General features: G+C 44.7%; 1 protein-coding gene across 3 annotated transcripts in view; it reads right to left on the minus strand.

The window, feature by feature from the left end:
• Positions 1-24037, minus strand: part of ZBTB40 (zinc finger and BTB domain containing 40) — an 80355-nt gene extending 56318 nt beyond the window's left edge. For all 3 annotated transcript variants that reach the window (XM_049617858.1, XM_049617857.1, XM_049617859.1), the window contains exon 1: positions 23774-24037. In XM_049617858.1, the coding sequence (XP_049473815.1) occupies positions 23774-23868 (95 nt within the window). In that variant the 5' untranslated portion in view covers positions 23869-24037. The remainder of the gene's footprint in view (positions 1-23773) is intronic.
• Between the last annotated feature and the right edge of the window lie 937 nt (positions 24038-24974).

A 24974-nucleotide genomic window follows, 5' to 3' on the forward strand; every position in this document is an offset into this window, starting at 1 on the left:
CCACATTGGCTTGCTGCTGTCAGTGCAGAGACCACTTCAGGTCCTCTGTCCCCTCTCTCTGCCCCTCCCCCACTTGCACATGTGCGCGCTCTCTCTCTCTCTCTCTCTCTCTCTCTCTCAAAAATAAGTAAACATTAAAAATAAAGGGATTCTTGGGGCACCTGGGTGGCTCAGTCGGTTGGGCACCTGACTTGGGCTCAGGTCATGATCTCACCGTTCGTGAGTTCAGGTCCCGTGTCAGGCTCTGTGCTGACAGCTTGGAGCATGGAGCCTGCTTCGGATTCTGTGTCTCCCCTCTTTCTCTGCCCCTCCCCCTCTCGTGCTCGCGTGCGCACTCTCTCTCTCTCAATAAATATTTGAAAAAAATTTTTTAAATAAAGGGATTCCTTCACTTAAAAGGAAATGAGAAAAACCAGAAAAAGCAAAGGTGAGAACTAAGTCATAGTTCATAGAAAACACAAAATCCCTTCAATGAACAAGGAAGAATACAACAACACTAAAGGCTTATTCTCGATAAGCACTGCTTACTTTAAATAGTGTAGATGTTCTGAAATCCACAATTGCTGGCAATGTCCTTATAGCAAAAAAGCACTCAAAGGCCTTTCTTTGCTGCTACTGCTAGAGAGCAGTCGGAGGCTCTTTTCTGTCTGTCAGGAACCGGACCTCCCCTTCCCCGATTTACTACACTCACTTCCCGTCCGTCTTCAGCCCGCCACACGCCCGTGTCATCCAGTTACTAACTGTGGGTCATCTGCCTTTTGTTTACTCAGCACCCTGCTAGGTGCTGTGTGGGAACCAAGTGAAATATAAAACAAGATCTTTGTCCACAGGGAGTTGGTAATAAAGCTGACCCCGTGCTGGAATGCTTAAAAACAGAACTCTTAAAAAGACTCAATCCATAACAGACAAGAAGAAGGAAAGGAAGAAGAGGAAACAAACAAAACAGACCGATCCCAGTGAGCGGCAAGGAAAAGGAAAGGAGCTAGAGCTGGTAAACGCCAAGTTAGGTGCGTGGCAGACACAATTTCAACAGGCCAGGGTGAAAGGAAAAGAACTCCAGACAGAGGAAGAACCACGATCAGTTCCGGAAGAGGCACGCTTAGCATGTATGCTAGAAACAGTGTATGTGTTCAGGCAACTGGCACTGCACTTGGCTTTGGAAAGACATCTAGTAACTAGCTGCCATCATTACTACGGACCCCGGGCTGGCTAGGGTGGGTCTCCAAAAGCACTGGTGGAAGAGAAGTATGGAGCACAAGGGTATGCAGGGTTAGAGAGCCCAGAAAATAAGCAGAGGAACTTATACCTGCTTTGAGGGAGGAGCTTCTGAAATAGGAATAACACAATTAAAGCAGAGCTTTACCAGTGACAGGAGAGATGGACTAATCAGGAAAATGTTTAGCAATGGAAAGAAAGAACAGGCTCCTATATTGTCTATATTGGCTGTCTACATAGGTTTGTTGCCTTAGACATCCTGTATCATAGAATTCCCTGGAGTAGAAGTTGGACCCACCTCTGCCTGGATTTGTGTTCCAATATCCAAGAGAGAAAAGCCACTCTGTGACTTAATCAAGGGTCCTCCATTCTGGTTCCCCTAACAATTCTGCACTCCCCTTTGGCATACCTATCTCATGGTCTGAGATCTCTCTCTTATGGTCTGGCTCAATGCAACCTTATCTGCTTAAAGTCCCCCCCCCCCCCACCCCTTCCCGTCACTGTTGATAACCCCTTTCTCCTGAATAAAATCTTTACCTCTACCTTGATGCCTATGCTCTGCTGGAACCAGAGAGCTGGAAGAGACCTTGGAGAGCCCTATTCATTGCTTTCAGCAAACAGAAGTTCATTACTTTATCTATCACGTACTCTTGTCGCACGACCAAATGACCTTAGTCCAATCTCTTCCCTTTTTAAGGGAGGAAACTGAGGTCCTGAGAGGCTGAGTTCCTCTTTGATCCAAGTCGGCTTCAACCCCATGGCTATTTAGTCTCACAAACAACCAGAGTCAGGTGAAATAACAGGCACTCTCAACATAATTAGAGCAAAGATCACACATTTAGAGACAAGAAATGGGGCATTTGCTTCACACAAAAAGATGATTTAAAATGTAAGGTATCTAAGGAATCAGCTAAGTTAAAAGAGAACCACTAGCAATTATTTCTGAGAATACAAGGTGGATGGGTGAGGTCAAAGAAGGGTGACTGCAGCTTTTCGCGGGCCCAGATTTCTCAAGTTCAAAAGCAGCTGTCATTTGGTCTTGTCTCTTACACAGAAGGCCTGAAAGGCAGTAATGTGTAGTGTGAGGGATGGAGGTTTCTGCATTTGGCACTCCTGGATTCATGGTAGTGTCTTCTTGTATGTATTGCCATTGTTGTTTCTAATGGATGATGGTATCACTACCATCATCATTCCATTCCAAATGCTAGTCTACCACAACTATTCCCGTCCTTGAGATTTATAGCAATACACGAATGGCCTGTGTGCTTTCCTGAGATACATTCTGGTCGCTGGGAACTCCAAGTAGCCTGAACAGCTCCGAAGAACGCCAGGAGTGAGCATTCCAAAGTGGCCGGCTGCGTCAGGCATAAAATTCACCTGCGGGGATTTGAATGCTGTCCAGTGAGCAACGTGGCAGACGCAAAGCAAGCATGATCTGGACATGCTATCTTGCTTGTGTACTGGGAGTTATACCAAACTCCATTTAATCTCGTTTACAGGTGAAGGCTAAGGCTCAGACATGTTAAATGCCTTGTTAAGGATCATGAGTTAACGAGGCAAAGAAGTGAGTGCAGGTCTCAATTCTCAAAATATGGTTCTGTCCTCTAAAATGTGAAGGCCTTGCTGGATGCCAAGACCTAGCTACCCCTTCTGCAGATAATTCTCCCTTCCAAGAGCTCAGAAGCCATTAAGAAGCACAGCTGTCAACTCTTGGTTACTTAACAAGTATACTTACAGTCTCACCCTGAGGGAACGGGTTAGTGAGGAACCACATCCACTGCCCCACCAGCTCAAGAGACCCTATTTTTCTCAATTATCAACTCATGTCTCATGACAGAGTTAGCCCTAATGATATCCTCCTGCTCGTTCTTTTCATAGTCTGTCAAACTGCGTAGGAGTATTATTTATCAAATAACCCCTAATAAGAGCTACTAATAATTAAGTACTTTACTTATGTTTCTGAGCACTTTTTATGTCACCTCCTTTAACACTAAGAATCCAGCAAGATAATTAAATCCAATTTACAATAAGTCCTGATAGTGGAAAGGTTAAGGAACCGGCCCAAGATCACACAGTAAATCAGTAAAGGAAATGAGATTTTAATCCAGTCTGCCTGACCTAAAGTTCTTGCCTTCTATCCACAGAAAGATTTCTTACCTGGGATCCTGTCAAAGAGAAGATTCTGATCCCGAATTTCTGGGATGGGGCCTGAATTCTGCATTTCTAATAAGCTCCAGGTGATATGGATACTGTTGGTTCAGGAACCCACTCTGAGGAACAAAGCACTATATATACGAGACTCCCTGTTCTCCAATCACTTTTTCCCTATCAAATTATTGTGTTTTAAGCAACTCTTCATCTTTTTTTTTTAATGTTTTTTTAACATTTATTTGTTTTTGAGACAGGGAGAGACAGACCATGAATAGGGGAGGGCCAGAGAGAGGGAGACACAGAATCTGAAACAGGCTCCAGGCTCTGAGCTGTCAGCACAAAGCCCAACATGGGGATCGAACTCACGGACCGCGAGATCATGACCTGAGCCGAAGTCGGGCGCTTAACCGACTGAGCCACCCAGGCGCCCCACAACTCTTCATCTTTAAAAAGTCTCAAGTCATCTTCCAATCCTTCCCTTTTGCACCTGCCTTTGGCTCCAATCAGAAAAACAGACACCATAATCGCTCTAGGAATACAACGTACCAAATATGGAGGACTCCAATTACAAGGCCTGAGGTGAATAGATCGATGGCCCCGGCACCAACTCCAGTTCCTACAGAACACATTCCAGTGATCTGGTCTACAAAGCTAGTGCGGCCTTCCTGGCTGCTGCCAAAGTAACTGGAGGTCAAACCGCCCCTGATCTAGAGTGGTCAACTGAACCTGGTTAAGCATTGGGAGGGCCTAGGACGGCACAGCCAATCGATGAATGTACGCTGAACCGAATACTATGAAGAGATCTCTGCTTAGGACACTCCATATGGGTTACTGTGATACTTCCTTTCTAGCCACTATGCCATTTATCTTTCCCCACAAAATCAGACAACTCTATTTATCTTCCATAGCCTTCTACCCAGATCCCCTGAAAACTGTAGTAAACAGCATTTCAAGGCCTGTGTTCTCTTCTGTGACACAGAGTCTAAAATCAAGACTCAATATTATGTGCTGTCTTGACATCTGGTAAAATCAGGAGAGCCTCAAATGGCCCAAGCACAAATTCTGCTACCCATTCTGCTCTGGTAGACAAGGTCCCTGAGCCAAACAATCCTCCTTATCAAAGAGACTAAGGTTCAGTTCCTGTTCATCTCTGAGTAGTGGGTTTCAGTTCCTTGTCAGCACCCCCCCCCCCCAGTTATTCCAGCAAGCCAATTACATCCTCTAGCAGAAACCAGGGGGCGCCCCACCCTCTTGATACCACAAAGCCTGCCTCCCACAGCCCCTGGTTGTTTACTCTGCTCCTGAGGGCAACCCCATATGGTCCTGAGTAGCAGACTATGTATGTCCTCCTCTGGGGCTGTGAGTACACGTGAGTAAAAATCCGTCAGTCTCATTTGCCAGAGTCCAGTGTTGTGCACTCCCCCATAACCCTGGGGCGGGGATCCTTCCCTCATCAACAGGATGAATAGGAGGTGATTAAAACATCTGTTTTGCTCAATCCACTGGTCTCGGCTCTTTTCATACGCTTGAATCTTTTGAACGCCTTTGGCAAGGTCATCCACTGCTGCAAGATGGCAATAATGTCCAGCATCGTGCTAAGCACTGTCCATACACTTTCCATTCAATTCCCCAACATCCTATGAGATAGATACATTATCCCTAATGTACAGATGAGGAAACTGACGTCTAACAGCCTATGCCCAAGACCATACAGCTAAGAAGTCTGGGTACAGTTCAAATGCAGATGTGCTGACTCTCTGTTCTTCATCACTACCTTAGCCTTGACAGCATCTCGGGGCTCAGCAGCAGCATTCCTCGGTGCCGCTCACAGATAGAGACGCGCTGCTAGCTGGCCCGACAGCAGCACCTGCATTTGAGGTGCCTTGTTTCTTTTGCTGGTCTCTACTGAAAGATGGATGGAGATGCGTATCCGGAAAGAATGCTATGGGAACAGGCCGGCTGGCTGGCTGCCAAGAGAATTCCCTTGATGGCTTGAACTTAATTTACCAAAAGGTCTAGTCTGGTTGTCAACCTTGCAGATACAAACCACCTATCCTATAAAAGTCTCATTGTTCATCGGACTTCGGAAGGCTGGATAACACAGTCCAAACTCATATAAGAGAAGTGATATAAATCAGAAAGTAAATTTATTAGTTCATTTGTTAGTGAAATAGGCCTACTCTTTACAGTTATCTGTGAAAAAGATTCAAGCAGCACGGTCAAGTATCATCAGAAGAGACTGTATGCTACCAGCATGTAATGAAAACAGGGTTCATCTGTCTTCGCCATGCAAGTAAGTGCCTGGCGCCACCCTGGGCAGGTAAGAGTCTGAGGGTCAAGGTACACTACACAGGCACCGCCAACTGACATTGTCTTGTCCCTTCTATCACCGAGTTCCTGGATGTTCTGTGGCTCCAGTTTCTCTTTTGATATAGCCGGACTCAGCTTTGTCTCTGAGGTAACCTCGAGCAGGTATTTAATAGCACTGACCACGGGCTAATTTTTCAGTCTCTCTCAGAACGCGAGCAGTGCACCCCTGGTGCTCCTGCCCACAGGTTTTTCATTCTGTGCTCCGAACATCTATCAGATCAGAACTGGCTCCTCCAACAAGCTTCACCCAATGAAGCTCTCAATTCACTTCAAACTTATCCACCTTCTAACTTCTATCTGGCTCAACCACCTGACATGGCCTATCCCTGATTCTGTCCTCACTCCTTCCCTTTCCGTCTGTCCCTCACCTACTCCCTACTCTGCACTTCTGTCACTCTGCCTTCCTCTAAGGCACCACACGTGTCACCACACGTCCCTAATTAAAACTTTTTTAAAAAAAGTATCTATCAATACCAAATGTACGTGAAATGACTCCCGATGAGAAGGATAATAAAAATCAAGAGAATTATCTAAGGATAATTTAGAGGGGTGCCTGGGTGGCTCAGTCAGTTAAGCTCAAAGGTCATGATCCCACGGTCAGTGGGTTTGAGCCCCACATCGGGCTCTGTCTTGACAGTTCACAGAGCCTGGAGCCTCCTTCAGATTCTGCGTCTCCCTTTCTCTCTCTCTGCCCCTCTCCTGCTTGTGCCTTCTCTCTCTCTCTCTCTCGCTCTCAAAAATAAACTAATTAACATTAAAAAATTTATCCTCAGAGACTATGTAATCCAGGCCTATCATTCTATAGATGAAAAGACTGACAGAAATTAAGGGACCTGCCAAGTCATGTACCCTGGTAATGGCAGGGCCAAACCCAGGACCCGAGTTCTGGGCTTTCAAGCCAACACTTGAGCCAAAATACCAAACTCCTAAATATACACATCAGGTGAGGGGTTCAGTGGGGAGGGCTTCCTAGGTATCTCACAGACTGGTGGTCACGAGCACTAGGTGTTGTTATACAGCACATTTACTATTTTTCTTTGAGTGTTAGGTACCAACCACTGATATCTCTTTCAATGAGAAAATAATTACCCTCAAGCCAGAAAACTGCCGCAAAGCGTCTCAGGGAATATATGACTGCAAATTCCCCAATCCGCGGTCACCAGTAGGACTGCAAGGTGGATCTGTGACTTAACAACAACAAAAAGAAAAACCACATTTCTAACATGACTATTTAAGATACTTAAAAGATAACATTTAATGAATATGTAATTGAGATCATGACGGAGAAGGACTTTTTATGCATAGAGGAAACAGAAGAAATTCACAAATAACCAACAGATGTGATTACATAAAAACATAAACTTCCAAAACCCAGCATCAATAAAACTAAAAGATAAATGATATGTTACATGAAATGAAAAACAGTTAATATTAGAATAGAAAGAGCACACAAATCAATAAAGAAAACTAACATTTAAAACTTTAAAGACGGACAAAGAAAAACAATTTACAAAAGAAATAAAAAGTTGATTTTAAAAGTTGATCCTTCTGAATAATTAAAGAAATGCACATTAAAACATCCATACTATTTTGGGGCAAATTAGAAAAGTTTTGCAATGATAATATTTAATTGAGAAGCAGTAGTTTTAGTTTTATTCATTTATTTTTAAAAGTTTATTTTTGAGAGAGAGAGAGAGAGAGATAGCAGCGAGCATACATGTGTGGGGGAGAGCAGGAGTGCGGGGGGACAGAAGATCCCAAGCAGGCTCTCTGCTGACAGCAGAGAGCCCGATGTGGGGCTCAAACTCACGAACCATGAGATCATGACCTGGGCAGAAGTTGGACACTTAACCAACTGAGCCACCCAGGTGCCCTAAGAAGTAGTTTTGGACCATGCGCTCTTGATTTGGTTCAAAGCCTAACTTAAACACTTACTCAGTGACTTTGGGCAAGTCACTTTAATCACTGTGAGCCTGAACATCTTTACAGTTTTGTCGTGAAGATGAAGTGAGACAACGCATCTGAGGTGTTTCAGCAAAGTTCCTGTCAACAGCAGAGGCTCAGTGTTAGCCGCTATTATCATATTACTTGCATTAATAACTCAAGGAAGGGAGCACTGAGACAGGTACCCACATGGTACGGATGGAAGTATAAGCTGGTAAAAATCCTTCAGGGAACTAATGCGACAAGTAATCTGCTCATCTAGAGCTATAAGAAATGTCTTTGCTCTGGAAAACAGTATGGAGGTTCCTCAGAAAATTAAGAAGAGAACTACCCTACGACCCAGCAATTGCACTACTAGGCATTGATCCACGGGATACGGGTGTGCTGTTTCGAAGGGACACATGCACCCCCATGTTTACAGCAGCGCTATCGACAATAGCCGAAGTATGGAAAGAGCCCAAATGTCTATTGATGGATGAATGGATAAAGAAGATGTGTGTGTGTATATACATATGTGTGTGTGTGTGTGTGTGTGTGTATACACACACACAATGGAGTATTACCCAGCAATCAAAAAGAATGAAATCTTGCCATTTGCAACTACGTGGATGGAACTAGAGGGTATTATGCTAAACGAAATTAGTCAGTCAAAGACAAATACCACATGACTTCATTCACGTGATCATTAAGATACAAAACAGATGAACATAAGGGAAGGGAGGCGAAAATAATATAAAGACAGGGAGGGGGACAAAACAGAAGAGACTCTTAAATACAGGGAACAAATTGAGGGTTGCAGGAAGGGTTGTGGGTGGGGGATGGGCTAAATGGGCAAGGGGCATTAAGGAGACACTTGTTGGGATGAACACTGGGTGTTATACATAGGGAATGAATCACTGGATTCTACTCCTAAAAATCATTATTGCACTATATGCTAACTAACCTGGATGTAAAGTTTTTAAAAAAGTGTCTTTGGAGAGAGACATGAGAATCTGGGTGCTAAGGGTGGTCATGTGCCCTGTCTGAATGGTTTTACCAGAAAGTTTACATGGCAGTTGTATAATTATAGATAAATAAAAAAGAACGAGAAGCCCATGACAGAAGACAAAAAGATTGTTTTAAATATGTATGCCTTTAGACCCACTTATAGGAATCTATCTATACACAAATAATCAGAGATATAATGAAATATTTATGTACACTGAACTCAGAACAATAGCATCCCTAGTAAAAAACTGAAAATGTAGATGTATGAGGAGTGTGTGTGTGTGTGTGTGTGTGTTGTTTTTTTGTTTCTTTGGAGAGAGGGCAGGGGGGAGGACAAGAGGGAGAGGGGGAGGGAGAGAGAGAATGAATCCCAAGCAGGTTCCATGCTCAGCACAGAGCCCAACACAGGGCTGGATCCCACGACCCTGGGATCATGACCTGAACCAAAATCAAGAGTTGGATGCTCAACCAACTGAGCCACCCAAGTGCCCCTACAATACAAAGCTTTTAAGTAAATAGGGTATACAGCCATATTATAAAATATTATGCAGCCATTAAAAATTAGGCTGTCTACAGAATACCTATAGCACAAGCAACCAAAAATAAATAAATAGGACTTGATCAAATTTAAAACTTTTGGGTATCAAAGGATACTATTATGGAAATGAAAAGATAACCCCAGAATGGGAACAAATACTCTCAAGTGACTTATCTGATAAGGGTCCAGTATCCAGAATATATAAACATAGCATATCAGAGTACAGCATCCAGAGCTCTTACAACTCACCAGTAAAAGGACAAATAAGCCAATTAAAATCAGCAAAGGATCTGAATAAACATCTCTCAAAAGAAGGTATACAAAATGGCCAATAAGCACGCGAAAAGATACTCAGCATCAGCTGTCATTAGGGAAATGAAGATGGAAACCACCGCAATACCACCCCGTACCCACTAGGATGCTGCAACAAGACAAGCACACACAGACCGAGAGTCCAAGTGCTGCTGAGGAGGCAGAGAAACTGGAACCCTCATACGTTGCTGGTGGGAACGTAAAACGGTGCAGCCACTGTGGAAAACAGTTTGCAAGTTCCTCAGAAAGTTAAACAGAGATACTACATGACCCAGCAATTCCAACCCCAGATCTAACCCGAGAAAAATGAAAACATACATCCACACAAAAACTTGTACACCAATGTTCACTGGCACATTATACGTAACAGCCCAAAACTGGAAACCCAAACGTCCACCGACTGATAAATGAACAAACAAAATGTTGTCTATCCACACAATGGAATATTACTCACCCATAAAAAGGAATGGAATACAGAATACTGTTACAGTAGGGGTGGACCTTGAAAAAATTATGTTCTGTGAAAGAAGCCAGGCACAAAAGGCCACACACTGTAGGATTCCATTTATAGGAACTGTCCAGATTAGACAGATTCGTAGAGACAGACAGTGGATTAGTGGATGCCAGCTGGGAGGAGGGGGAGTTGGGGAGAGAATGCTAATGGGTACGGAGTTTTGGGATTTTTTTTTTTTTTTTTTTGGAGGGATGAAACTCTTCTAGAATTAGAAAGTGGTGATGGTTACACAGACTTTTAAATTGTACACTTTAAAACAGTAAATTATACGGTATATGAATTATATCTAAATACATTTTTTTAAATTAGGCTCTTGAAGATTTTTAATAGCATGAGGAAATGCTCTCAACATACTAAAAGGAAAAAAAAAACCCAGCATGCAACTGTATGTATAATTCCAATTTGATTTAAAAATATATGTACATGCATATACACATTTGCATTTAAAAAGACAGAAAATATATCAAAATGCTAACAGTGGGTTCCTAGGTAGTGTCATTATGGGGGACTTATTTTCTTCTTCATACTTTTTTTAATGTTTGTTTATTTGAGAGATAGAGCAAAGGCAGGAGAGGTAGAGAGAGAGGGAGACAGAGCATTCCATGCAGGCTCCACCCTGTCAGCCCAGAGCCCAATGAGGGGATCGATCCCACGAACCCTGAGATCATGACCTGAGCCGAAATCAAGAGTTGGACGCTTAACCAACTGAGCCACCCAGGCGCCCCTCTTCTTCGTACATTTCAATTTTTTTTATAGTAAATACGTACTATTTTTCTAAGAAGGAAGTTGTAAAATAGAAACCCAGGTAGGTCAGCCTGGCTTCAAAGCTGGTGTCATTTCCAACACGCTGTTTGTTCATTAAACATGTATTTAGTGCCTACTCTGTTCCAAGCAAAGTTAAGGAAGATATAATCTCTGCCTGCAGGGCATTTACGTAAGTCCAGGGTGGGGTTTGAACCTGAGTCTGCCCACCGAGAAAGAGACCGTATCCTCCTTAAGTGACAGGCAGCGCTGCCCACCTGCACACCTTCTGGGCAGAGGGCCCACGGCTGCGAGCAGCAGTGTAGCTCAGTGGTTAAAGGATGGAGCGGGAGCCGGACTACCTGGTGCGAAGCTCGACGGTCCGATCACAAAGTGTGTGATCTCACGGGGCACCAGGGTGGTTCAGTCGATCAAGCGACCAACTAACTCTTGGTTTCGGCTCAGGTCACAATTTCGTGGTTCGTGGGTTTGAGCCCCACATCGGGCTGTGTACTGATGATGTGGAGGCTGCTTGTGATTCTCTCTCTCCTTCTGCTTCTCCCCTGCTTCTGTTCTCTCTCTCTCTCAAAATAAATAAATAAACTTCAAAAAAAAAAAAAGAAAAACAAAACCAAGGTGTGTGATCTTAGGAAAATTACCTAATCTGCCAGGGACACAGCCTCTAGGGGCACTAACGGTTCTCTCACTGGGCGGTTAGAAGATTAGAGTGAACATACCTGAAGCACCGGCATCATGCATGGAGGACACAGCAAGTGCTCAATAGATTCATTAGCGGCTGGTCACTAGCATCACCATCCCTGCCACCACCCCACCACCCGTCGCTCAAGGGGGCAGAAACAATGGATTAAAAACCACGAGAAAGCTTGTTTTCCACATCTCAAAACCACCATCATCTGATTCTTGATAAGCCTATAATAACCATTACATTAAACCAATTTCTTTTTCCACATTCTCTCAACGTCTAACGAAACTCTTCTTTCGAGGCATTCTACAAAATACAATGAGCTAGAACATCAAAATGTCCAGTGCTGACAAACTGCTTGTGTCCTCTTATCTTTGAACTCCTAAAAACAAGCGATTTTTTCAAGGCTATTATAACGGAAGGTGGCTCTGAGAGGCTTTTCTGTCTTTCCTCTGCCTTTCCGGCCACGCTGCTCTGAGTCAGGAGTTCCCCCAGGATGACTCTTCGCGGGCCAAATGCAACATCTCTGCAGCAATACGACCGCCTAACAAGTGACTGGGGACAGCGACTGCATTCCACCTACTGCGACTCTTCCAGCCGGCAGAGGAGAGTCTCAACAAGCAATCATCACTCCGATGCTTTCCTAGCCAATCTCTTAGATGTTTTAATAAAAAAAAAAAAAAAAAAGGGCCCTTGGCTTCGTCACTGGTACTGATAGCAGTTTGTAGTGACCCGAAGACGTGGATAAGTTCCGAGTTTTCACCAACTTGATTGTAGGAGTATCTTTTCTTCAGCAGGGAGTAAGAAATCTGGACACACAGTATAACACAGTACCAAGGCTCAGGTTCAAAGACACCCATTTAATGGAAAGACTAAAGAGCTCAGGCAACTACACGATACCAAGCCAGGCCTTGTGGCTCCAGAGGCCGTGTGCCTAACAGTAAGGGCTGGAGGCTCTAGGGCCGGCCCGCCCGCCCAGGGGGTGGGTCACAGCACTGCCACTCTCACCAACTGCGTGACTCTAGGCACGTGACTTAACTCTCTAGTCCTCCGTTTTCTCACAGGTAAAATGGAGGTTTTAGTGCTTTTCAGTGGCGGAGCTGTAAGTGCTAATAAGCCACTGCATGTATATGAGTCAATACACGTACAGGACATTCCCTAGAATATGGGAAACATTCATTAAATGTCAGAAGGAAGCATAAAAACCCACCTACCAAAATATTTAGTTTTCTAGTTCTTAGGTTGGATAATCAGTTCACAGATGTACTTTTTTTTTCAAAGTTTATTTATTTTTGAGGGGCGGAGGGTAGACAGAGGATCCCAAGCGGGTTCCGCGCCGACAGAAGAGAGTCTGATGCAGGGCTCGAACTCACACACTGCGAGATCAAGACCTGAGCCGAAGTAGGACACTTAACCGACTTGAGCCACCCCGGTGCCCCCACAGATGTACTTTTTGGAACTCACTCTGCTTCATTACTTATATAAGTTACAAATCTACCTTCTATATGTCAAATATTGCGTAATTCTTTTTTTTTTTTAAATAATGGACTTTATAGACAGCCATGCAGCTGCTGGTTTCAAACAGCCTGTCTAGGATGGGAGGCAGCTAGGAAAGCAAGATAAAATGGGGTGGGTTAGGCCTCTCATACCAAAGAGTGTTGGGCTATAATCTGAGAGAATTCAAAGTCTTAAACTCACTGAAAGTTAGCAGGAGATACAGGAATTTTTGAAATCACCTGGTCCAACTCCACATTTTGTAGATGAGGAAACGGAGACGTTGACAAGTGTTTTAAGATCTTCCAGTTCACTAACGACAGAAATGAGACTCTTCCTGTTACCTGTGTTTTAGGTACATACTCTAAATGGAAAGCGATGAGAAAAACATTTTGGAAAGGGAAAAAGACACAGTTTGGAAGGGTTAAGGTAGCGATCTAACAACAGGAGGTGACACTGCGAAGGTTTATCATATCCCAGGCACTGTGCCAATCACTTCGCATGGTAGCCTTACATAAATTTTGCACAACCTGTGAGGTAGCCACTATTATTAACTAACTCCGCTTTCCAGAAAGTAGAGGCCTATCGAAAGTAAACGGCATGCCCCACGTCACAAAGCCGCTGAGCGTAGAGTCTGTAAATGAACCCACACTGTCTGACTCCAGAGCCAGAACCTCCACCCCTGGATATTGCCCACGCGTGGGAATTGACAAAGCAGTGGAACTCTTCATGCCTCAGTCCTTCTCCTACTTCTTGGGCAACTTCCCTGTTCAGACGCAGTGCAGCTGCACAGTAAATTAAGTGGGGTTTTTGTAGTTGCGTGATTGTTTTTAATTCCAGGATAGTTAACGTATTGTTATCGGAGTACAACACAGAGATTTAACAATTCTATATATTACTCAGTGCTTATCATAAGTGTACATAAATAAGCTGCTTTTAAACTAAGAGGAGATAACAGTAATTTAGAGCCTACTTGTTCTGTGCTATGCGAGGCACCACACACAGACTCAAGTGCCCCAACCTGTCCAAGGCCACAAAGCCGGTGACAGTGCTGCTGGGGGAGGTGGAGCCCACGCAGCCCTAGCGGGGCTCCAAGGCCCCATTTCCCAGCCTATTCAGCGGACAGTGTGCGCCTGTCCACCCAGCAGCTCTTTACTGAGCTCAGCCAAATGCCCTTAACTAAGGCTTGTCCTTACATAGAGAAGAAATTCAGCAAAACCCTGCTCTCACAGAATGCACAGCAGCGGTAAGAGAACGGACCGCTTTCAGCCCGGAACCCTACTTTCCTTGTACCTCAGCAGTCGAGTGGCAGAAGCAGCAAGGACTCTGGAGCCCCCGCCTCCCCCATCACTGTCCTAGGACACCACACACATCGCCCAGCCTTCGCTGCACCTCTGTGCACACTTCACAGATGAACTCCATTCTCCTCTCCTCCTAATGCTGGAAGCTTTTTGTCTTCAAAGTGGGAACTATGTTCATCTCTAGCTTTCTCTCGTTTACCACCAGGTAGTATGACAAAAGGGTTAACTTGAGGAGCTAACAACAACAAAAATGCAGAAGAGGGTAACTCCTCTACTGCCTCTACCTTGGGGAAAGGGCCTATGGGATTCCACGGTATGTGCTCAAAAATGTCCAAAGAAGACATGGAAGATTCTATCCTCGACACTTCGCTGCCTGAGAAAAAAACTCCAGAACCCTAGGGGCCAATTATTCTGCTGCCTTGGACTCTGACCTTAGGAAGTCTCCTTCTGGTCTGAACCTGACTGGAACTGAGGGCAGCTGACAGCAGAATGGCAGCTATGTGCGCAGCCGGTAGGAGGGGGGGTCAAAGCCAATGACAGCCAGCTTCAGAGCACCATTAACGAGCTACCACACCAAACCCATGGGATAGATGAAGAGTGGCAAGTCTTACTGTGATTTAAATTCGTAAGTTCCTGCTCCGTTCCCAGTATCATGCCGGGAGCTGGGGACTCAAAACACCGGCAGGCTTTTAAAAATCAAGTAACACTGGGGGCGCCTGGGGGGCGTAGTCAGTTAAGCGTCCGACTCTGGTTCTCGGTTCAGGTCATGATCTCACAGTTCATGAGTCTGAGCTCCGCATCAGGCTCTGCACGGATGGCGTGGAGCCTGCTTGGGATTCTGCCTCTCTGCCGCTCCCTGACTTGTGTGCACGTGCGCTCTCTCAAAATAAAAGAAAATTTAAATTAGAATTAAAATCAAGTAAAACCGAATTGCACTAATAAAACTAGACCAAGAGAAGGCAAGGAAGAGCAGAGCATGAAGAGAAGTAGGAGGGAGAGGGAGATAAGAGGACTTACTGTTTGCAAACAGAAGTGAGGGAAATCTTTGTGACACGAATTAGACGGGAAGACTCATGTAAAACTACCAGCTGGAGTTTAGAATGGACTGGCTCTTGACTGTCTCCCCTGCTTCTGCTTTTCCCTGGCCAGCTGGGAGTTTAAAATTTGAAAAACAATCTTAATAGGGAGCTAAAAAGAGCTGGGTTCTAAACCTGATTTTAAACTTTGTAACCTTGAGTCACCTTAATCTTTCTTTCAAAACCTGTTTCCTCAACTGTAAGAGGGAGGTAACACCTATACGGGAGCTCATAAAGCTATTCACACTTTTGTATGTTTGAAACTTCCATATTTTAATGGAGATACTAATACCTATTGCTTAGTTGCTATGAGGATTACAAGAAGTAATTACAGAAAATACGTAGCCAGTGCCGGGGACTTTGTAGTATTCAATGGTAACTATCATTATCAACATGGTGTTTTTTAAAGTTCTGTGATGAGGGTACGGAGAACAAAACACTATGAACCAGTGAATTCACTGCTGTGGAGTGTAGACTAGGAATGTCTGGATGTCTATACAAGGACAATCTTCCCATATATCGGTCTTACAGGCTCACTCTGCCACCCACTTTCGTCTTCCCCTTCCTTTATTCATTCACTCAACAAATATGCACTGACTGCCTGCTGTATGTAGGACACAGAGCTGCATACTGAGAATGGGAACCGGAGGAAGAAAGGAGGAGACAGTAACAGGACAGGATGACGGGGACACCTACGAACCATTTGAAATGATAAAACGTTTTGAGTATGTCAGTGTGTGCACTCCTCTGAGAAGTTCTGGAGAGGTTCTAAAAGGAATTTTTTTTTTTTTAAGTTAAGAAAATCTAATAAACTTAACGGAAAACATACAAAACGTACACAGGGAAAAACATAACACACTCGTGAAAAATCACAAAAGTAGCGTTGAGCAAATGGAAAGACAGGCCATGATCTTGGATAAGAAGACTCAATATCATAAAGATGTCAGTTCTCTCTAAGCTAAATTTAACATAATCTCAACAGAAACACCATCTAGTTGTTGCTGCCTGAAACTAGACAAACTGATTATAAAGTTTATATGGCAGAAAAAGCAAGCAAAAGCAGCCAGGAAAACATTAAAAAAGAGCAATATGAAAACACTGGCCCTTCTAGATGTTAAAACAAATTATAAAGCCTCTAAAATTAAGATGGTTTTGTAGCGGCATATGAATTGACGATGAAACCAACGGAACGTAACAGAAAATCCAGTAAGAAACCCAAATGTATACAAGAACTTAGTATCCAGTAAAAACAAGATCTCAAACCAATGGAGAAAAGATAGAACTTTTCATAAGTAGTGATGGAATACCTGGCTGGCTAATGGGGAAAAGATAAAATTGGATCCTTCCTCAAACCAAACGAAATGTCAAGATAAATTCCAAATGGACAGGAGCCTTAGATGTCTTTAAAAAAAAGGGGGGGGAGGGGGTGAAACCATACATACACTGGAAGAAAACATTAACAAATACTCCATAAATTAAAAGCAGGGCAAACTTCCTGGGACTCAAATTCTAAAGCAATACACTGTTAAGACCCATAAATATAACCATGTAAAGATGAAAAACCTTTGTACAGCAATAAAACAACATATGCAAAGTTAGGCATACGACAAATTGAAAAAAATATTTTTGCAACTTATAGCACAGACTTTGGGCAGATACCCTGTATCTCATTAAAGGAGAAAACAAATTTAAACTATAGTGAAACATTTCTTACCTAACAGATGGGCAAAACTCCCCCAGAACTTTGGTAGCAAGACTCCAGAGAAACAGAGGAGAGGGATCAGGCATCAAATAAAAACTTCTGTGAGGGGCGCCTGGGTGGCTCAGTCGGTTGGGCGTCTGACTTCGGCTCAGATCATGATCTCGCGGTCCGTGGGTTCAAGCCCCGCGATGGACTCTGTGCTGACAGCCTGGAGCCTGTTTCCAATCTTGTGTCTCCCTCTCTCTCTGCCCCTCCCCCACTCTCACTTTGTCTCACTCTGTCTCTCAAAAATAAATAAATATATATAAAAAATTTTTATTAAAAACAAAAACTGTGAATGAACATAGTTTTGATTTTGAAACCACATAAATGGTTTACACAGTTAAAAAACAAAATTAGATTTTTAAAAGTAATTCCTAAAGTTTAAACCAAATGAGTCTGTCGATAAAGCTTATCAAATTGGTGGCATAAGCACACAGAGAAATAAACACATCAACTGGCCTCAGGGCAGAATCTGACAACACATTTGAAGTAGCAGATAGTCTAAGGACAAGGGAACCAACAGAAAATTCACACAACATTCAGTGATCTAATGATCAGTGCAGTTAGTGGCATTGCTACTGGGCTGGTTAGTAACATGGCCAGGAAAATCCAGCAGCCTTCAAAGCCCCAGAGTGTGACCCACTTGTCCAGGAAACAATAAAGTTCTGTGGCCCATTTGAGTGTTACTGGCTAGTGCCCAAGTAGAAGAGTGAGAGGGAAGGGAAGAGAGTAAAGTGAGATTTGAACACACCCAACCAGAGCTTGAGGGCAGCACAGGCCAAGCCACTAACTGCATTTACCCTGAGGGCAAGCAAGCCACTTGACTTTTAAGGAAGGGGGTAACAGAGTAACATGTGATCTGTGCTTCGTAAAGATCACTGGCATCAGTATACAAAATGGATTAGAGAGGAACAAAGGAAGAAGCCAGCTGGACAGCTAGGAGGCTGCTGTCGTAATCCCGGACAAGAGATTACAGTAGCTTTAAACCAAAAGAGAAAGGGGACATCAGTAGACTTGTAGCCTAAATAGATACGTGCTAACTGCAGGTAGGGAGTGGAAGGAGGGTGGGAGGCTGACAGAAGGGGAAGAATATGCGGGACTCCCAGGTTTCTGCCTTTTGCAACTTTGTGGTGCCATCCGAAGAGACTTGCAACTGAAGGTAAGTACCACGTGGAAGAAAAATGGCAAGTTCACTGCTGCCAGAGCCCCTGACATCACCCTTCAGAGCTGGTGGGGACAAGGAGTTAAGAAGGAAGATCCAATAACCAGGCTGCACTGTTAGAAAACTGAGAAACAGATGAAACAAGCAGGTCAGATAACCTCTTGCAGTATTTTCTCAAAATCAGAAATAGAACCACATACTGTTCACTTTGTTTTTTCTTTTAATGTTTACTTTTGAGGGAGAGAGAGAGACTGCATGGGGGGGCGGGGGGGCAGGGAATAGGGAGACACAGAATCTGAACCAGGCTCCAGGCTCTGAGGTGTCAGCACAGAGCCTGACGCGGGGCTAGAACTCCTGGACCGCGAGATCGTGACCTGAGCCGAAGTCGGCCGCTTAACCGACTGAGCCACCCAGGCGCCCCTCGCTTTGTTTTTATATTTTAAAAAAATGTCACGTAACCAATATCTGGAGGCTTAAAAGCTAGTGATCCTTTGTTTCTAATCTCCTCTTCCTTCTTGGGCCCTTTCCTTCATAAAAACTGACTTCGTAAAACGTCTAGAGTCCCAGAATCAGACTCTCAGGCGGATAATAGAGGTCACTCACACAAATACCTCCAGGGACCGGAAAGACATAAAGTCTCTTTAAATGTAAGCAACTCACTGTTAAACACCATATGGGCCAAACAAACTGGCCCACGGCAGTTTTCTACTGAGGTCCCATGTTTACAGAATGTCCTAAGAAAATGACTTAAAACAGTTCCTTCCTTTTCTTTCCATTTGAGTACTAATAAATAAAACCAGAAACTACACCAACGAATTACTTTTTCAGAGGTCTTAGTTTAGATAAGAAAGAGAAGTTTGGCTTCAAAAAGAGCTCTTTCTTTCCCTCCATAGATACACAGGGCTGCCAGGACAGATACAGGGGCAGCCTCCCTCCGCCTTTGCTCCTCGGTCTCTGCCTCCGGGAATCCCTCTCCTCTTCCTCTCTCTCCTAACCTTACTTTCCTGTGGTCCTGAGGAACCGCGTCCATTAGCAAGAAGTTGGTTCCTAGAGCCAGAGTATTAGGCTCCTACCACTCTTCCTTTCACGGGTCAGAAGAAACCAGCAGGGCAACGGCTACCAAGGTTGCCAAGACAACGCACTGCCATTTCAACAGTCTCCTATAAAATAATGACGATGATCTCTGAGGCATTTCCAAGTACCTCACTGGGTAAATATCCCTATGAGACAGGAACACCCAACTCTGCTTGGCCACTTTAGAGAAGAAACAAGGCCTGGAAAGATACTTTCAAAACTGAAGTCAAGACCGCACGGCAGTAAGAAGTAACTGGTTTCAGGCGGGATTCATCACCACTTTGGTTCACTGGTTTTTATTACATGTGACGTTTCATTGTTGGCTCTGCACCTTTAGAGGGTCAAGGAACCCTCTGAGACCTGATTAAAGAATGGGCTCACTCCCCACAGACAGACAAATCTGTAGGCAAATTCAAAGGATTCGTGAATCCCCCGCAGCTCAACCACTGACCCCAGTTTAACAATCTGGGATCAGCTAGAATGTATTTACTTCATCTAAGGACATGAAGAACTTGGGTGTCATGAATTTGAGGATTTGGAGTTAAATAACAACATCAGGGAAATACAAGGAAAGCCGGCGTTCTTTCCTTACTCTTCTCTCCCTTGAGGGCTGCAGACGTCTCAAAACTGCAAAGGTCTCTGCAAACGACACACCACACCCTCTGCAGGACTTCAAGACAGTGACAATCTCATCTCCGAATTTAAATGCCCTTAATATTTAATTCTTTCCTCTACATGGTTACAGCTTGCCTTCTTCACATTATCGGGATGATGGCTTTCGGAGGCAGCCTATTGGAGATCCAGAAAACCATAAATTCCAATTCAATTTCCTTGTGAAAATCAAAGAGCTCACTCGCTTGAAGAGTTGAAAGCGTCTGAGGGGTCACTGCCTTCCTCCAGGGTGCTGGTACAGGCAGTGTTCCAGAAGGGTAATGTAAACACTCAGTATGAGGCAACAGGGCATACCAATTTGTTTTTCAATCTATTTTATTTCAGTTCAGAGCTTCTTTGCAGACAGATAGTCCACAAAAACAACCACACTTTGGTTGTACTCAGTCTTCTTCAATCTCCAAAAGCAGTTGAGTATTGCCAAAGTGTGGCTCGTTTCCCTGCGCTGCCTGTCTGCAATGAGGCTTTGAACTGAAATAAAATAGATTGAAAAACAAATTGGTATGCCCTCGCTCTTCCTGCAGTTTTATATTATCCTTCAAAACTAGTGTTACCACCTTCTCTTTACTGGAACCCAACAGACCCAAATAACAGAGTAAAACTGCAACACTTTAAATGTGCAGGTCCCACCCAAACCCAAAATAGCAATTTAATGCTGGGCTTATTGTTTAACATTGCATTAACATGCCACTCTCCGTCCTGTTCCTTGCTCCATTTGCCGGGCTGGATTACACCTTCTAAGGACACGTGCAATCGGGTTACTAGACGCAGTTTAAAGCAAAACCTGACACTGCCGATCCTCTTACACGGTCTGCTTGATTTCTCACTGCCTCTGCAATTTTTCACGTTCATGACCCCAAATACCTTCCTATTTTTACCAATTCAAAAAGTCTGTTACTTGCTTTAAAGCATCCAATGCCCTGCTTAAAGTATGCAACATTATTTTGAAAACTTTCAGAGGAAACCAAAAATCATTTGCAAACAAACTTTGAAATGACCACCAACTAGAAGAAACCTGTAATTTTCTTACACTGCCTTAAGAAAATGCACATGCCTTCAATGGAGGAACACACTAAAATAATGAAAAGTACTCTGAATAGATAGTTGTATAATTTGGTTGAAAAAAATTTAAAACTCGTTTGGAGGAGTTCCTCTCTCAACAAGCACAATGAGAAAAAATAAGAGCTGTTCCTGTCTCCGCCAAAGATAGAAGCATACACACACACCCTCAGTTTTGTTGGTAACATAATCCTAGACTTTTGTTATTATTTAGCACTTTAAATACATTTCCATTTGGGGCCCAATTTGGTTTTCTCTGATTGGAATTCAGCAACATGTTTAACAACAACAAAAAGGAAACAGCAAACCTGTTATTACACTTTTTCTTATTTAATCCACACAACAACCCTTTTCAGGAGGTACCACTATCCGCATTTCACATACTAGACCATCTGTAACTGGCCCACGGCACGCAGCTCTCCCAGCAGTAAAGCTGGCTTGAGGGCCAGCGACTCAGAGCACGGGACTGAATCACGGCACCACTACTCACTTCTTTCAATCCTTCCAACACCCCAAATTCTTGCCACCTCACAATCTCTGATCCTACTAAAAAGTTCTTCCTTCCCAGTTCTCTCCCTTCTCCCTTCTTGCCTGGACTGGATTCTCGTCACTCAAACAGGTTCGGTTTAAACTACCTTTCTCAAGTGCCTTGCTGGGCCAGGCCGGTAAGAGGGGTCCTCTGGGTCAGCACTGTCTTATCACCTTTATCACAGTTGCCACTATTTGCCTTAGACACGAGGTGTTAGGTCCATCTTGCTCACGGTAATCATAAGGCCCAGCACAGTGGGGTCTGGTACATAGCAGGCACTCAAATATTTGATCAACAAATGGCCTGAATTGTTTATTTAATACTTACCAGACTACAGGCTGTGGGCACTGGCTAGCAGCTGATACAAAAATAGGTAAGGTGTGGTCCTGCCCTGGAGAGCCTCCCAAGAAAAGGTAATTAACAGACGGAATAATACAGACTGGTGCGATCAGTTGAGGTTCAGAACCCAGCTCCCTGGTACATTAACTATGTAACCTTGGACATTGCTCTGAATCTCAATTTTCTCAACTTTACAACAGGAATATTAATACTACCTTCGTCACAGTGTTGGTGAGAGAGTCGAATGATATTCCATGTAAATAGAGCACACAGTGCTTTGCAGATATCATTTAATAAATATGAACTGGTGACTTTATTATGATGCTATGACAGCTGTATTTGAAATTAGCTTTGTTTACAGGTATACCATCTGTCCAAGACCCTGCTGAATTTAAATCCTGTGCAAGGGCAAAGAGCTTGTTGATCTTGTCCACCACTTTTCTTCCAGGGATTTGAATCATCCTTAGTACACAGTAGGTGCTAAAAAAATACTGAAAGATTCATGAATGCATACGCGCAGGCAAGGGGTGTTCTGAAATCGTTTGTTAGTTCAACTCGGGATGAACAGCTAAGTTTGGGAACTACTGCCATGAAAGAAATGCATCTAAATTAGAAAGCAGGGTGTGGTATAAATTTGATGATTTAGCTAAGAAAAACTTCACTTTGAGGTTGTAATTAGATCTCCATAAGCCATACAAAGATTTGGAATACGATTTCAGGGAAGAACCAAAGAGCCCCAGGTTGAGACTTCAAAGAAGTTCCAGCAGTATGAGGCGGGTCACAAAGCAGAGGGCTCCCTGGAATGAGCTCCATCTGCCAGACCTATAATCTAGTACACCCTTAGGAAGCTTAACCTCAGAATCTGGTATTCCTGTCTTAAGCGGAAACATGGATACTTACTTAGGAAATGTTGTTAGCAAAAAACCGAAGGGTATGAATAGAAACGAAGCACCTTATTGTAGGCGCTGGGTGGATGGCACTGTTACTAAAAACAGTGGGAAACAATTCCCACATTGATTAACAGATCGGATCAATAAGCCCAGAGCTTTAGGTGCACGGGGTAGTTTTAACTCGAGTTTCCCTTTCCGTGAGAAATGATCAGAAGAATCGCCGGATAACGCTGACCAGTCTACTTGTGTCTAGGGCAGGGGCTGGCACACTTCTGGGAAGGGCCGGACCTTAGGTATTTTTGGCCTTGTGGGCCATGCCCTTAAAGCCATGCCATGTCTGTCGCAACTCAACGTAGCCCTCGTAGCAAGAAACGAGCCACAGATGCTATAAAACAATGAACATGGCTATGTTCCAACAAAATTTCACTTGGGGACACTGAAATCTGATTTCATATACATTTCGTAAATTACAAGGAAGTCTTCTTTTTTCCCTCCCAAGCATTTAAAAATGTAAAAACCACTGTTAGTTCCCCACAGACCAAAACGGGGTGGGGTGGGGGACCGGGGATTTGGCCCCAGGCCGGAGTTTGCCGAAGCCTGGCGCAGACTTGGCAGGAGGGGGGAGAGACTCGAGAAGCAGCAGCGAGGAGGCCTCGGATCGCGCCGAGGAGCAGGCGGTGACGAGCGAGGGCAGGCCCCAGGCGGGGGCCAAGCCGGGTGCACCCCGACAGGGCCCCGCGGCCTCTCCCCACCGGAGACTTACAGCCGAGCCTGCGCTCGGGGTGGGAGCCTCCCCAGGGGGTCCGCGTCCGGGGCAAGAGGAGGCGGCTGCGACTTGGCAGAGCCCCACGGAGTTCGCCACGCCGAAGGGTCTCAGCGCGCCCCTCATTTGGGGCGCCTCTCGGGCCTCAACAGCTAAAGGGGTCTCCACGCTGAGTCCCAGCCCCGTTTCTATGGTTACCTGTTCAGCACCGATTCAAACTGCCGTTCTTTATTGACAGCGCCATAGAGGACACGAACACTCCTGCCCGAAGGGAACAATAAAGCTTTCTCCATTCAACAGCGGCAGAGACGCCAGGAGGCGGCCATTTTGAGGCCGGCGCATAAGGAGTAGAGCTGCGAGGGGCCGGCCCGGCCTGCCCCGCGCGCCGTGGTCACGTGTCGGGGGGGGGGGGGGGGGCCTCGGGGGGCGGGGCCTGCGTCGAGCGCGCCCTCCACCAATGCTAGGGCGCGGGGGCTAACGGGTTGTTAGCCTGTTCTCTGACCTATGACCTTAGCCACTCCCTCCCCTCCCCACACTCTCTTATGAAAGTTTTGATGGGGTTCCACGGACTCTCGCTTGGGCAGTACTAGAGTGGGGATCTTGTTTCAAGAATGACACAGAAGTAGACACAAAAAGGTTTCTCTACATTTTTCCAAAATATGTTCGCGTGCAAGGCAGAGACGTGACCTGAGCCGCGTCCCCAGACGCATCCTCATAGGTGGAGAGTCTTGGCACCGCTCGGACGTGATAGGCTACCAGGGTCGTATCAGCCAATCGAGGTGCCCGGAAGGCGTTTTGATCCCGCCTTTCCCTCCTCCCGCTCAGGAATTTAGGGTGTGTGTTGGGGGGGGGGGTCATAGCTTTTCTTTTGCTCAGTTTCTTTCACATGCTTTGTTGCACAGTGAGCGTTCCACGCTGGAGCTCCTGTTGCCACCCTCATACAGCCAAAGAGATTAAGTCAGATCCAGACAGTATCAGACAAATTAAGTCACATCAGTGCTGGCCCACTGAACCTCACACTGTCACTCCGTCACTGACGCGCAGCCAATTTTTCTGTCACTTCCAGTCATGCCACCCAAATCCAGCAGTCTCAGTACAATGCCGATTTCCCTCTGTGGTTACAGCTGTTACATCCACAGTGTCAATATTCGGTCGTTCTGAGAGCTGTCACTGTCAGGCTGACTCCCACTCCATCACAGTTTTTAATCACAAATTCAATCTGCTGGGCAGAACTGTCACTTGCATTGTTGCTGTCGTTGGGTTCATTATTGTTTACTGTCACTGTCCGACCACAGGCGACCACTGTCAAGGACCACAAACTTCAAACAGTTCTGTACAGTATAGCAATTGGACTCTGTGCCCAGCCGTCACTCTTTCGGTTGTTTTCACTGTCATTGTC

The sequence above is a fragment of the Panthera uncia genome (genome assembly GCF_023721935.1).
Source record: "Panthera uncia isolate 11264 chromosome C1 unlocalized genomic scaffold, Puncia_PCG_1.0 HiC_scaffold_4, whole genome shotgun sequence".
Classification (NCBI taxonomy): Eukaryota; Metazoa; Chordata; class Mammalia; order Carnivora; family Felidae; genus Panthera; species Panthera uncia.